We start from the raw sequence: 16,209 nt of genomic DNA, 5'->3' as shown, positions 1-16,209 counted from the left end.
TCTTAAAACAAGACTGAGAGTGAGACATAGTTCACTAGCTGCACTTTGAAAGGTTTAAATCTTTCCAGACTCTATACAATATCATAGATTCCACTCTCTTCAAATTCATATATATATACATACATTTACATAATCCATATTCACTGCCATTTTATAAATATAACAACAAATGTTATAATTTCTTAGATGGAATGCTACCTTCCAATAAGGTCCCTTCACATTCAAGCTCACTAGTCATCAAATTTCTATTCTTTCAAATTTCAACAATAAAATGCGAACAATACTCCATGTCGAGTATACCATATTCTAATTAACCACATTGCTATTATTATCCTTCCTTTAAAAAAATTAAATTAATAATGGAGTATGTGGTTGAAATTTAGCAAGTGTAAAAAGGCATGGTTGACATTTTCTAATTGGATTTTATGTCTTATAATCATCTACTTCCCTACTTCTTGCTTCATAATTTGATTTTTTGTTTTTAATTTTTTCCCATTGTAAATGTTATAACGAATAGTTGTATTTGTTTTACCAGAGGATTCACAATTTCATTCCCATGGAAAGTCCCCATCAAGCATTGCCACCCTGAATATATTAAAGGTATCGTATTAATATCACATAACAATGCATTGCAAAAAGTAGTGTTTTGCTAAATACACCTTCGATTTGGTACCTAAGACATTGACAAATCAGGTACACTACTACCGGTAAGTTGGGCGAACATTGCATTCATGCGTGTCATCACTTCAGCCATTTGTTGTTGGTGCCTTGCTTCTAATTCTTAGTGCCTTGCTTCTAATTGGGCAAGTTGTTCTTGTACTTAGGCTAGTTGCTCAGTCAGTCTAGAGGAGTTGTTCTCCAACTCCGAAATCCTTTGGGTTGTTCTACTTGGCAACGATAGAGTCGAGGTAAACTGTGAAGTATTTGTGGCACTTCTTCCAGATGGGGTGATTCCAAGTCCCACCCTACGTACATGTCCAGGGCGCTCTGGACCAAACACTTAAGCATATGCATCGTTTTTGGACCAAAGAATTCCACTATTAGGCTCTCCTTGTAGTCGCATGCCCTGTTGGCTCAAAAGTTCTTCCATCCTAGTCTATACGTTTTCCCACAATAACCAAATAACATATTACACACCATAAACAATACAAACACAAAATACACTAAAATTTGATTAAAATTGTGCTTACTATGTTCTCCTACGCATGAGGAGTAACAGCAGTCTCATCTCTCTTACGGTATACTTTTAGATACACATCAGGGCACTCGACCGGAGCCCCGTTAGCTTTTGCCTACATGATGAACAAAATTCCATACAATAAACACAATTGCTCTCAGATTTGTCATATTGTTTATCATTTGCATTGACTAAGGTGTTCATGAATTCTAAGTTTATATCTACCACCAACAAGAAAGTAAAAGAGTATTTTCAACATTTAGTGTGATTTAGAAGCATAAAATCAACTTATGTAATACACGAATATAGTAGCACTTGTAATGCATTTCTTATCATGTCATTAGAAATTTGTGCAAAACTTTGAGCCCCAGACGTTGCTATCTCCTTCTGTTTCCCTCGACTGACCTTATTCTTGTTTTTAATGTCTGCAATCACATTACTGGCAAAGTATATAAAAACTAAACATCTCTTGACTAAGGTATTTTACTACTTAATGTAAGTTTTTGTCTCGTCTGTGCTTGTCATTGTGCATTCATAATATATTTATGTTTCTAATTATCCTCATCCTCAGTGTTAAAATAGGAGTTGATGAAATTCGGTTTTACAGCATGTATGTGACCTGAATATACTTGTTCATTGTTTGCTATTAGTTTACCTAAATTGATTATGCCCATTCATCTAGATGGTTTATTGGTGTGATTATGTATTGTGTGCATTTAAGTTATACGTTAAGAACTGCGTTGTGATCTTGTAAGTACCAACATAAACTAGTTAAAAAGCATGTTTTTAGTATTAAAGGAAGAAGATACATCATAACCCAAGTATGGAATAGGACATAAAGGACAAATGAATTTGGACTAAGGAGTATGTAAGCCATTGCCCACAGCCTAAGCTACATTGATTAGCCAGTGCAGCAACATAAGTGAGCTAGGATAAAATTACTATTTCATTTGTTTACTATGACACAAATGAAATTTTTTTTGTTATAAATTTCTTATTGAGACCCCTAGCATAAATATGATGAACTTGCATACCCTTGTAGTAGTCGTAGTCCCCAACCAATCTCTAAATAATAGTAATCTTAAGTTTATGTTGTTGATGGGGGCAAAACAACTCTATCACATCTACTGGAAAGTGCTTTGAGCTACACTAATTATATTATACATAACAAGAAGATTTAGGTTTGTTTAGAGTGAAACATGGCAAACATGATATCATTGACTAAATTACGACTACAATGAGATAGACAAATAATGTAGCAGTACCACAGTTTTCTCATCGAACCAATAGTTAACCATCTCCACGCATTGGTCCTCCATTACCCTCCGCGGTGTCTTCTTGGTCAATACTTGTTCCTTTGTCAGCCCTCGTATGTGAACCTTCTTCAACTTAGTCCTCCGATTTCTCCTGAGGACCCCGAGTATATGCATTGCCCATCCCATTTGATCGAGTGGTTTAACAATATCGGGGTCAATGAGATACTGTTTCTGAAATGCAAAAGTGGAGTTAGCCAAACACAAGCATGGACCCTATTGAATATGACATTGGATATACGACAACGGTTGTAAATGACTATTACTTATACTTTATTTTCATATTACCTCAATCTTCGTCCAACAATCCTCTTTATATTTTTCAGGGACTTTGGGCCACCTAGCAAGGACAAGTGGGCATAATAACCCATTGTAATAGAAAGTTCCCAACCCCCGAACAAACGTTTTACCGTCCTCACCAATCAGTTGCCCTTGATCATTTAACGGCAACGTGATCTTCCAGGATCGATCCAATGCCCATATGTCAGCTAGGTTTGTAGGACCACATCGTTTAGGTGTATTTTCCGCTGCTGGGCTTTATTGATAATCATCTGTATATACAAAACCACCAATATTAGGGCTAAATTATCAATTCTCACAAGTAATCAAACATATCACAGCACGGAAAAATTAGACATCTACTAACTTAATGTAATATTAAGGGTTTATAATTTCATTTAAACAAAACATCAGTACACTTATGAAGGAGAGATTTCATGAGGCAATTTTGCATTTAATTATTAATTTAGTGGTTTTATGGGACAAAAAAAAAATAAAAATAAAAACTCATTATATAATCTCACAGCGAACCCATCAAGTTAATGATAATGGAATATCAAGTTCATGATAATGGAATATTAAAGATTTAATAGCTATAGTAGATAACCAAACAAGGTCGATAATCTATATATTTTTTTTTGTAAAAGAAATTAGGAATAAAAAATAAATAAGAAAAATAAAGATTATGTTGTCAATTCTAACCATACCCTATTTGAACTAGATATATATCCAAATTGCACTATGTTGTTTTTACTTGATGTTTAAGATTATGTGATGCAGCATTTGGAAAAGCAATCCTTACTTCATTGCAATATTGACAATAGGATTTCCTTATTGTCTCGAGTTCTGCCCTTTAAGCATAAAGGGTAGTTTGTTGTTTCACCATCAAAGGTGTATTCAGTTTACCAGAATAATGCCCCTGTTTAGTAAAACAACCCAAGATCACTCCATTACCTTCATGTGACAAAGTTTAATTGGTCTTGTAAAATTCTTGGGTAGTTTTGTGTGAAAGAGGCCTAAATCATGCTCATTTGACAAATCTTATACTAGTTAATACAAATATTAGAGTGCAGAAGTAGGCAAGTATCCACTTGAAATGAATAACAGTATCACATTCTCTATTTCTTTAAGGAGAATTTGGCCTTCATAGCACATGTAAATACTATTTCTATGACTGAGTTTATTATAAAATTGTTGTACTGAGTTCACTTGCTGGGAATTTTATTTTATGCACCAGATCAGTTTGTATTGTTTACACAATACTTGGGGATGTCAGCATATATGTTGTGGGCAAGGATGAGTATGATGAACTTGCTTGTGAGTATTTTATTACTTTCTTTTAGTTAAATATCTAGAATATTATTTAACTAAATTCAACAATTGTGAACTATTATTACACTACACTGAACTATTAAAAGCATAGTCTGCAAAGAAAAGTTAAAGTAAAAGAAAAGAAAAATCAATACGATTTTTATTCGAAGACATGTTAAGTACCAGGAGCCTGTGTCTCACCGTCATCAGAGGCAACCGGTCTTGCCTCCTGAGAAATATGGGCTTCGTCATATTGTGCCTTCACCCTTTGTCATCCATGTGCTTCATCATCTTGTGCCTCCACCCTTTGTCGTCCATGTGACGATCCTTCGCCGACATAAACAAGTGGCAACTGCCATTTCCTCTTGCCCATACCTGTGTCCAACACCTTCACAACACAAACACAAAGATAATTATAGCCAATAGCCAATCACATGAACAAATAACAAAATGAAGAACTAACAATTTTAACAACTTGAAGATAATATTATACTAACAACATGAAGAAATAACAGTTTTAACGTTAATGATATATGTTAAAGTTGTTATTTCTTCACGACATCTACAAAGGACATTTTAAACATATATATGCAACAACATTAAGAAATAACAGTTTCATGTGATAATTACTTATGTTAAAACTGTTATTAATTTCTTAACAACATCAAGAGGAACACGTTTTCACATATACATGCAAGATTCTCCAACTTTGCACGCAATAAACCTTTACAAATTCTACTTACAATTTCAATAACATATATAACATAATTACACATACAACAACAATACCCTATTACACTACTCATCATTGTTGTACTCAACTTCGTTGTCATCTTCATCACTGGACTCATCATTAATAAACTCACAATCATCTACGTTGTCCGTTTCATGAAGATCTCTCTCGCCAATGATGGAGACATCAATTGTCATTCCTTCCACATCATCTCGACCCGAACGAAGGTTTTCCCCAATAATATCATTACTAGTTACACTATACGGAATGTTCTCATAAAACTTATACGTGTCACCCTTATCACAATGGGGACCAATACCAGCATCAAACACATCTCTAGCTTTAGTTTTGACAACAACACACCAATCTTTGTGTCTTTTATCTTCAACATAAAAACTTGTGTAGCTTAAGATACCAAAACATATGGTTCATCCACAGTTTCCTCCTCACCATGTATGGAGTGTGTAAAATTCACCATAGGAAACCCAAACTCATCAATCTTATATCCCCTCCTATTTTGATCATCAACCCATGTACACTTGAATAACACGTGTCTGATACTGCCAGAATAATTCAGTTCAATAATATCTGTTAACACACCATAGTACGTAATGCCACCTTCAGTGACAACACTAACTCCACTATTTTGCGTTTTCTTATTTGTCTCGACATTCGAACTCCTAAATTTTAACCCATTTATGACATAATGCTTCAACCAATTTACCAAAGTATATGGCCCTTTGGAAAGTGTGATAATCAGTAAGTGAAGTTCTTTCCCTATCAACATTAGTCATTGACATCACCTATTATAACCAAACAAACTTATTACACACCGTATAGTAATTCTACTTATGGGAAAGTTACAAGCTTGAGAAGTTAAAGATGTGAAATGTACATGAGACCTAAACCAACCACAAAACTTCTCCATGTGGTGCTTATGAATAATAGCTGGGGATATACGATAGTGGCCCCTTCGAAGTTCGTCCTCCATCACACTTTTGTGCATCCTACATGCGATGCTAATTGTGTTAGTGTTAATACACCTAGCGTACATTGGATTGTCGTGCAGTCTATATTGGTGTCTGTAGTACTTACTCATGAAACTAGTAAATGTTCTCGAAATTGAATAACACGTAGTGATGAGCTTGGGTGAACTCCTTATTGTCTAGTGTCATGCTTGAAACCGCCCCTATTGATTCCTCCATTGCCCTTCTGGGTCGATTTAATATAGTTTCAACTCCTTCCGTATACTGTGAACAAAACATTAAGCATTCTTCCACTATGTATCCTTCAGTAATAGACCCTTTTGGAGCAGCCCTATTTCTTACATAAGACTTAAGGCAAGACAGGTACCTATAATGCCCATGAGAAGATTAGTAATTGACACTAGCTATTAGAAAGCGCACATGAAGCTCATAATGTACAGGTATTACATATGACTTACCTCTCAATGGGGTACATCTAACGGTATTGAACTGAACCACCAACCTTGGCTTCAGTAGCTAAGTGCATGACCAAATGTACCATCACAGTGAAGAAAGATGGAGGAAATATCTTTTCCAATTCACACAACATGATTGCGATCTCTACCTCATCATTCTCAATCTCTAAAACCGTAAATGTTTTGGAACAAATTTTCTTGAAGAAACAAACTAACTTTATCAAAGGCCCAGTAACGTGCGATGGCAAAGATCCTCGTAAAGCGATTTGAAGGAATTGTTGCATCAAGATGTAATTATCGTCACTCTTTAGACCAGAAATCTTGCGTTCTTTCAAATTGACACGACGTGAGATGTTGGAAGTATATCCATCAGGCACTCTTACGTCCCGCAAAACTTGCAAGAAACCATCTTTCTCCGACGAAGTCATGTGAAAACACGCGGGCGGTATCATATACTTATCATCACCTTTTCGTCGTAGGTGGAGTTCACTCCTTATTCCCATGTCTGCCAAGTCAAGGCGTGCCTTGTAATTATCCTTTGTCTAGTCCCTCAAGTTCAACACCATGCCAAGTATATTGTCCATCACATTCTTCTCTATATGCATCACATCAAGATTGTGTCGCAACTTCTGATCCTCCCAATAAGGCAAGGTGAAAAGTATACTTCTCTTCTTCCAACCACACTGGTTTGCCTCGCCTCTCTTTCTTTTGTTGTAAAGAAGTTGACATTTCTTCCCCAGACAACGTCCAACTATACTTTCAATATCCACAAGTATGTCTGACGCAACTGGTGCCACAAGAGCCACTCGCATATCAGTAGATCCATCAAATAACATATCTTCATCCCGAAATTCGTGGTCACTATCCAACCATCGCCTATGTTCCATGTAACAGAATTTGTGGTCATGTTGTAAATATCGAGAATCGGTGTCCGAGGCACAACAAGGACACGCAAACTTACCCTTCGTACTCCAACCTGACACATCTGCGTATGCAGGAAAATCATGTATGGTCCACATCAATGCCGCACTCAATTAGAATACATTTTTTGAAGATGCATCAAACGCTTATATCCAACATCCCATAATTCCCTCAGTTCTTCTACTAAAGGTTGCAAGTACACATCTATCTTAATCCCTGGCGATGTAGGACCAGGAATAAGTAGTGATAGAATCAAGGATAACCATTTCATGCACAGCCAAGGCAGGAGATTGTAAAGGACTAGCATGACAGGCCAAGTGTTATGAGTAGAACTCATAATTCCAAAGGGGTTGAACCCATCCGCAGCTAATCCAAATCTGACATTACGAGGCTCAAACGAGAACTGTAAATGCGTGGTGTCAAACATTTTTCATGCATCCGAGTCAGCAGGATGCCGCATGGTCCCGTCATTTGTATGACCATTAACATGCCATTTCATAAAACTAGCTAGGTCAGGTGACAAAAACAGTCGCTGCAATCTTAGCTTTAAGGGGAACCATCGTAGGATCTTTGCAGCTTTCTTCTTTCCTTTACTGGATGAGGCATTATTACCTGTAGCGGATGCCTCATTCATTTTCCACCTACTTTTTTTGTAGCAAGGACACGCCTCGAGGTTAACATTCTCCTTCCAAAATAACATACAATCATCCGGACAAGCATGGATCTTCTCATAACCCAAACCCAAATCTTGGACTATCTTCTTAGCCTCATAATGGTCCTTTGGCAACTTAGCATCTGAAGGAAGCATATCTATTAGGACTTGAAGCAACATAGTAAATGACTTGTTCGTCCAACCACAAAGAGTCTTCAACTGGAACAGCACAATGATGGCTGAGATTATGCTAAATTTTGTACAACCAACATATAAAGGTTTGTCGACATCATCTATCATTTTGTAAAAAAATTTTGCACCATCATTCAGACCTTCAGCCGGTTGTTGCGCAGTTTCACCTTCTCCCATTAGTTCAACTGCCATTTCATGCGTGGGGCACAAATCATGCAACATCCCACAAAAGTCACTGTATTGTTCATGGGAGTCTTGCACATGACTACTCCCACATTCGGGGGTCGTTGGCCCAGCCGCCGATTCCCCTTGAAATTTCCAATGTGTGTAACTTCCAAGCATCCCGTTAGTCCACAGATGGGCCTGTGCCACCCCAGGCGATACTAAATTCAATTTCACACATTTGGTACAAGGACATAAGATCTTCCCACCACGTGCATGTAAAGATACAAATTTCACAAAGCTAAGTACACCTTCAACGCATTCCCTGTCACCCCTCTTCTTCTTCATCCAACTTTTATCCATTGGTATACAAGATTTACAAAATCTGACCTACAACAACATTTGGTAATGCAGAGCCAATAAACCTTAAAATTAGATTCATAGGTGCTTTGTTAAGAATAGGTGATTTGTTACGAACAGACATACTTAGCTATGCTTAGATATTCACAGACATATATATAACACTACTTCACGAGTAAAAAGATTCACAATTTCAATTTTGTAAATAATAACACTAAATCAAGCATAACTTAATGTGAGTTGTTGTGGAATATTTTAAGCATAATTGTTGGAATATTTTAATGTGATATGTAAAGTTTTTTAAAGCCTTACTTATTGTAACTATAGTAGTATTTTTAAATAAATAAGACAGTCAAAATAAGGTCATCCAAACGTAATCTCAATGATCATTTACCACTTCTTTAAATAAATGTAAAATGTAAAATATTTATATATCCAACAATCTTTAACTTTAACCAATATATCAGTGTTTTTAAAAATGCAGTTATAGTTCCCCTCTGTTTGTAATAGCTATTTATGACTTTCTGTTTGTAATAAGAACTTATTACAGAGGGACCTATAGCTGCATTTTTAAAAACGCAGCTATAGGCATATTGTTTTAGCTGCATTTATAAGAAACGCAGCTATAGGGCAATTATAGCTAGCTAGATTTTTGAAAACGCAGCTACAGGCAAGTGGCGTTAGCTGCATTTATAAGAAACGTAGCTATAGGGCAGCTATAGCTAGCTAGATTAAGGAATACTGTTTTTATTTTTTGTAAGCATATATTACACACAGGTGCATTTCCCACAAAGCGAGTAATGAAAAGAAAGCTATCTTATCTTAAGCAAGCAGTGGAATATGAAGAAGAATCGCAGGTGCCTCAATGTCTTCCTACTTGAAACCCCCATTAAGAAGCAAAAATAAAGAAGTACGGTAAGATGCAAAACATTGGACCACATGTACACAATGTAGTACAATCATGTACACAGGTAAGATGTAGAAGAAAGCTAAATATTATATTACACACCAAATATGAGCAACAAAGGTTTAGGTTCACTTCTAATTTTTTAGCAATTCTTTGGATACAAGCTATCCACCTGATCCTATTGGATCGATCTGTCTTATTGCTGATCGTTTCACCTTCAATAAACATGATTGTTTCACAGGCCCTACCAAAGATTTCATTAATGAAAAAAATGGTGTTGATCAATTCATAGAATCATAGTTATAGCATATAAAAGCGACTTTACAAAATTACTTTCCTTGAGATAATTATCTATTAGATATGGTCAACCAATTCAACAAAACTGATCATTGCTGATCTTACTGTGCAATCAACCTTGCCTACCTATTTCCCCTTTACAAGTTCTGACCAAATGATAGAAAAGTAATCATAGTTTTTTTTTTTTTTTTTGGTTTAATCAGTCACTTTATGGTTTATGTTGTAAATTTCATACGACAAATAAGACTAGTGAGATTAGGAGATTCATCTTCCACATTGTAATCTTTTATATAATAATTTTTCTTAAACCAAAATCTAACTAACTTTTTTTCAAAGAAAATTGGGGTAATTACACTCCTCTTCCTTGAGGTTTGAGGGAATGACACTACCCCAAACATGAAAAAAAAAAAAACACTTTCCCTATTAATATCCATTTGACCAAACTTTGTTAAATTATGTTAAAAATATTGTGCAATAACCTGCCTTTTGCTTAAAAATAAGAATATTTTAAAATATTCAAAATGACTTTTGCTTCTTCTTCCTTTTGTTTCAACGATGTAAGATGAGATTTGTCGTTGCAACTCTTTTAGTACTTGATAAACTTTGTATTTTAATTATAAATTTATTAGTTATGTTTTTACTTATCATGATTAAACTTTGTTAAAGAAAATCTTATAAAAATTTAAAATATTTCATTATTAATATAAACAAGTGAGGGAGTATTATTTTCTTCCAACATCAAAAAGGAGGTGAATGTGGAGGTGAATGTTTTCTATCTTCAAGAAAGAAGAGTGTAATAATCATTGCCAAGAAAATTTAGTAAACCTTTTTTTTTTTTTTTTTTTAAATTTAGGCCTTTTATTCATGATAAGGAAAATGTGTAAGTTAATCTCATTGGAACCGAAAAAGTGAGCAAGTCTGAAAGAATATGGTCAATCTAAACATTTTTCTATCACAGTAAGACTTGATGAGTTGAGTCCAATGTGTGAACTGCAATAATAGATCGTATATATTATCAGGACCATCAATATTATTATTTATTTATTTATTTAAATTGTCACAATGTACTTCTTTTCATTTTCAACTACTATTACAACAATCTTCTTTAAAAAATGTAAAAACAAAAAAACTACTATTACAACAAACAAGATCAGGTTTGGAAACTAAAATTTTCATTGATGTTGTCACGGCTAGAATTGTAGTCACCTTATAACCATATTACTATTATGTCATTTCTTGAATATAAATAAAAGTATATGCATCTAAGAAAAAAAAAAAGGCATTATCGAAATTTCACTAAAAGATGATATACCACTATGTAATCTTTTCCAAGTTTGTTGTCCTTTGGGATAAAGTTTCTCTGTACGTTTATATTGTCAACATTGACAAGTGACCGGATTTCAAATTTCTCCCTCTCTTCAGCTGAAAGTTATCTGAATTCCTTTTCCACAGCTTCAACACCCCGCTTTTGTTTCACCTACAAGAAAATGGTAGTATGTGAAAGTGCCCTGTTGTTACCCAAAAAGAGAGCAATGTAGAGAAATTCTCAACAAATTCCCTTATCAAGCATTTCCTCCTCCATATAAAGCAGAAATAAGTAGAAAAAAAAATTCTAATTGTTTTCTTTCATTAAAATGTACATGACTTCCAAAACTGTATTTATTTATAATCCAAAATGCTCATACTAAAATAAAGATGAACAGAATAGAATACCTATAACACTATCTATGAAGGGCAAGGCTAATCAGTAATCACATGTCCTTTGGTTAAGTGAGTGGTCCATCCTTCGCATCGCTAACCCCTAACAAAAAGTCGTCTAATGAAGGAAAGGGCCTAACTCCTAAGTTGCAAGTCTCAATACAATCGAATCTCTCGAGTGATTTTTCAAGGCAACAATTTAATTTATGTAACGACACTCAGAAAATTACCAGTGAAAACAATGACCGGTATGTTCATTTTAACAGATTTTCGAAATTAGAATCGTAACACCCAAATTGGGAAAGGTGAATTCATTGTAAATCACTATAAAACAGGTCACAATTTTCTCATGTACAAACAAAATGCACATACCCATGCCCACAGCCAGCAGGTTAGTGACTAAAACGCCTACTCGGATTGCAATCACACACGGAAATATCTAGACTAATTACAATTAAAATTGAAAACCATGTCAGTAAATATCTAGACTAATTACAATTAATATCTAGACTTAATGCTATTGTTCTTTTTAGAAAATAAAATCATGTCAGTAACTTCGAGGAGTAACTTAAAATTACACAGTTACATATTAAATCTTGTGTTAGTGTGTGTGACCCAATCAATAGTAATTCAAAGTTGTCAAAATTCTTAAATTTTATTTAATATAGTAGAAATGTAGAATCACCCACAACTGTGGATTAAGTAAAAATTGTCTATATTAAAGGATCCGAAGCAATATTTTATTTGGTAATCGACTGAACATGGAGTATTTTTATGAATAAAGAAAGAGAATTAGTTAAGGGGCATGTCAATAATAGAACCCATTAATAGTTAAATGAATCATTGAGCTTGAATGTGGTTGACCTCAATCCCTTGTGATTTCATTCCCATGCTTTGTTAAAAACACTTCCCAACAACAACATTCGGTTGATGAGGTCTGAAAAACAGTTTAAATGAAGTTTGAAGTCATCTCCCTGATTTGTCATCCAGATACCATGTTAGGGCATTGCACCTGGCGGAACCAAAGCTTTGCATGTGGCATCAACCTCTATGTTATTATATATATATATATATATTACAAATTAAAAAACATATATATAATTATATAACCATTTCTTTTTTTCTATTGCTCATCTCTTCTTCCTAGGTGCCGTCCCATTCCATGGTTTTAGGCAAAAACCTCACATTCTATACATAGATTTAGTCTTCCAAGCTTGGGAATAGAGAAACGAAGGTAAAGTCAGATTAATATTAAAATATGGATTTTGAGGTGAGCATGTGATGGTCCATTGTAAGAAGTGGTTCTATAAGAGTTTTTCTCGTCTATCTAAACCAATGTCCTCTACATGTGACCTTAACTTTTATGATTAATAATTAATGATGAAATTAGGTTAATTATTAGTATATATATATATAGCTGCATTTTGGTTATTAATGGATTAGAACTTGTGACTAATTTCTAATTACACTTTATGATATGACTAATGCATGGCCATTGGAAATTCTAGAGCATAATCTTCAATCCAAAAAAGAAAAACCAGAACATAATGTTAATAAGTAATTACATGATCATATATTAGCTTGTTTGACCTCCACCAAATTACTAATTCTAAATGGCTAAGAAATATTGTTAATATCACATGCATAACCACAGAATAAATAGTCATTAATTAAACTTCAAGCTGGTCAATTTTTAGTCTCAACCATGTCATATGCTTACCATGTGGAACCATGAGCTGAATATGATGTTAGAAAATCTCCTAGGTCACGAAAAAGGATGTTACATTTTCTTTATTCTCAGCCAAACAGCATTATTATAGTATAAATCAGATGTGTACAAAACTTATAAAGGTCTAACACAATTTGCTGAACTATCTAGTTGCATCAAATTCACATAACTGAATTTAGAGTTAGAAATCAGATGCCTTTCGGATGACAGACATGCTGCAAACTGTGTGCAACTAAAAAGACTGTTTGAATTCTACTGCTCGGTTAATAAACATCTAGATGGGCATAGGAGATAGAATGTTTGGTGGGAGTGTGTATGTGATTTACAACAGAGGCTTGATATCCTTCTTCTCTCTCACCATCATTCATTCAAACAAATTTTATTTGAGGCTAAAACATGATCACACACGCACGCACAAAAATTCAATAAAACCAATCAATAAATAGTTACTATAGTTTTAATGACTACATCGTTATTATTTTTCTTTTTTCTTTTTTCTTTTTTGCTGAATGACTATATAATTATTTCTTACCTCCTCCTTTGTGGTCTTCAAAAATCTTGTCCTCTTCAACCCTGAGACATCAAGCAAAGGCAGTTAAATTAATACTAGTAAAAATCATAATAGGGCTTTCCAGAACAGAAGAACAAATTAAAAGATTGGTAAAATAAAAACTAACAAGTGAAGTTCCATAAAAATCCTAAGCACGTCGTCTTTCTTTGACAACATAAATAAATAAAACCGACATTAATTAGCCAATCATGCATTGCATTTGCAATGCATGCAGCATTTCCAAATTGAACAATGGAATGTCTATATTCATTTCCACAATGATTGGGTGAGAAGAGATACTATTTCCAAAACAAAAACAGTGATACACATATGGTTTGTGAAAAAAATAATAAAAATCAACAAAACAATGGGGCAATGCATGAAGAAATGAAGCACAAACATTTCAGAAGTGTGTGCTTACTACTACTACTAGACAAGGAAACAATTACAACCATAAAGAAAAGCTGGAGTGAGCCGAATCAAGAAAAGTACCTGTGGCTGTGGCTGTGGCTGTGGGGTCTTACAGAATTTCATTTGAAAATGTGTCAAATTCAAAAGTTCACTTATTTTCTAGGCAGCACATGGCCCTATTTGAACTCTAGTGACCATATAGAACTACTACAGATGCAAAATTTACATAAAACACTCATGAAAAACGCATCAAACTCTTAATTCCAAAAGACCATTGAACATATCCATTGTCCACAAGTTAGTTCCTGGAATTCCATCTACTTACAACTTAAATCTAAACTATTAAAGTTATAAACTAATTATCCTCCACAAATCTCTTATTCTTTGTTTTCCTTTTAATTTATTTTTTACTCTTTGGGTAATTTCCACAAGCACTTGGCACACATACTCTATGTCTAGACTTGCACAAACCAGTTTATTTTTTACTCTAAATCAAAGTTGCCTAATGCCTAACAGTATTCCTCCTATGAGTAGCCTGAAGGTTCCAGAGATGGAACAGAAGGTAGATAAAATAAATACACTCATTTTTATTTGCCTCCTATGAGTAGCCTGCAATTAAAGGAGATATTTGAAGCCAAAATAGACAAATTGAAAAACAAACCTAGATTATACAGTAAGAGTAATTATATTAATAAACAATAGTTCTAAATTTGCAGTTTAATTCGCATCATAATTTTCATGAAGAATAAGAAGCAGATTGCACTAACGCAATGCTTGTTGTAATTATCATTGAGACTAATATGAAATTTCTAAATTCACAAAAAAATGATCTAAAATTATATAATTCGTAACAAAATTATATAATTCGGCAAATAAAAATGAGTGTATTTATTTTATCTACCTTCTGTTCCATCTCTGGAACCTTCAAGACCTTCAAATTCACCTCTGTCTTTCTGCGCCAACAAAAAAAAAAAAATCATAAAACAATGAATGGTTCAAAATGAGAATATTAAACAGATTTATTAAAGCTTTATGAGATTGTAATTTGCGATTTAATTAATATACAAAAAATCCAAAATAAAAAAACAAAACGTTTATGCTATCTATGGAAAAACAAAGAAATACAAAATTGAAGGTTAGGTTTTCAAGGAGAATGTGAAATTGGATTCATCAATGTATAGAAGAAAAAAACTAAAACCAAATACTTATTTCAACAGTTATAACAACTGCAGAAATAAGTTGATGAATTTCCTTATTTTTACTCTACAGTTGTACCCAACCGTAGAAAATTAAACTTTTATTTACATTTTTTAGTGACCTTGGATATAACTATGTTGAAAAAACTCAAGTTTGTTGTAGTGAGTAGATTACCAACTTTCTCAAACACAATTACAATTGCTTAGATATGGTTTTAAAGGTCTCATATGTAGTGCCAAGCATGTAAGTAATAGAAGAATTGAAGAGATACACATGTGATGGTCTCTTATCAGAACAATAACACACAATATATGAACATGAAAGATGATAGATTCCGAACCACCAATTCATCTTTCCTTTAAGCAGAAATCAAGATAAAAGAATGATTTAGAAGTTAACAATATCAGTCAATCAGAATAACGCAATTAATGAGGAACACAGTAACAAGTTTTTTATATACGAGTATACACAGACCAATAAATAAAAAATTGTTTCATTGAAAATTACATAAATGGAGATGTGGAATACCTCTTTTAGCTCTATTTATAAGATATAGCACAAGAGTCAAATAGAAATGACAAAAACACTTTGGTATACTCTCTAGAGTATATTCTCCCCTTTTTGTCAGGAATAGACAAAGGGTCAAGAAAAAAAGAGGGCAAGAGATCAAGGTATGAACAATAATAATGATGCATGAGGGATGCGAGATGCGAGATGAATGAGAAAATGAAGCTTAAATCTAAGACAAAGTAAAATGCTACAAAGCAAAAGGTAAACATGACATGCTAGAATGAAGAAGTAAAGTATAGACCAATGCATGACAAGGATAGCAAAGGTGTGTGCAAGAGGTGGCTATGTGCAATACATGACTAATGCATG

At 34.0% G+C, this 16,209-nt stretch overlaps 1 protein-coding gene and 1 long non-coding RNA gene across 2 annotated transcripts; both read right to left on the bottom strand.

The window, feature by feature from the left end:
- Window positions 1-7,605: 7,605 nt before the first annotated feature.
- LOC115985927 lies at window positions 7,606-8,544 on the bottom strand. The gene has a single exon (XM_031108813.1). It carries the CDS (start codon window positions 8,542-8,544, stop codon window positions 7,606-7,608), a length of 939 nt encoding a protein of 312 aa, XP_030964673.1.
- Window positions 8,545-11,018: 2,474 nt separating this feature from the next.
- Window positions 11,019-15,118, bottom strand: LOC115983832. The gene is made up of 3 exons (XR_004090267.1): window positions 15,035-15,118; window positions 13,705-13,745; window positions 11,019-11,222 (listed from the first exon to the last, which is right to left on the bottom strand). It is a non-coding gene; the product is annotated as an uncharacterized LOC115983832 (long non-coding RNA).
- Window positions 15,119-16,209: the final 1,091 nt, after the last annotated feature.

Source organism: Quercus lobata, chromosome 4 (genome assembly GCF_001633185.2).
Source record: "Quercus lobata isolate SW786 chromosome 4, ValleyOak3.0 Primary Assembly, whole genome shotgun sequence".
Lineage (NCBI taxonomy): Eukaryota > Viridiplantae > Streptophyta > Magnoliopsida > Fagales > Fagaceae > Quercus > Quercus lobata.
The sequence above is the reverse complement of the archived record's forward strand: the minus strand, read 5'-3'. Positions and strand labels throughout refer to the sequence as shown.

Excerpts from the sequence above, each read along its gene's own strand:
- LOC115985927 (XM_031108813.1), bottom strand. The coding sequence starts at position 8,544 with ATGGATAAAAGTTGGATGAAGAAGAAGAGGGGTGACAGGGAATGCGTT.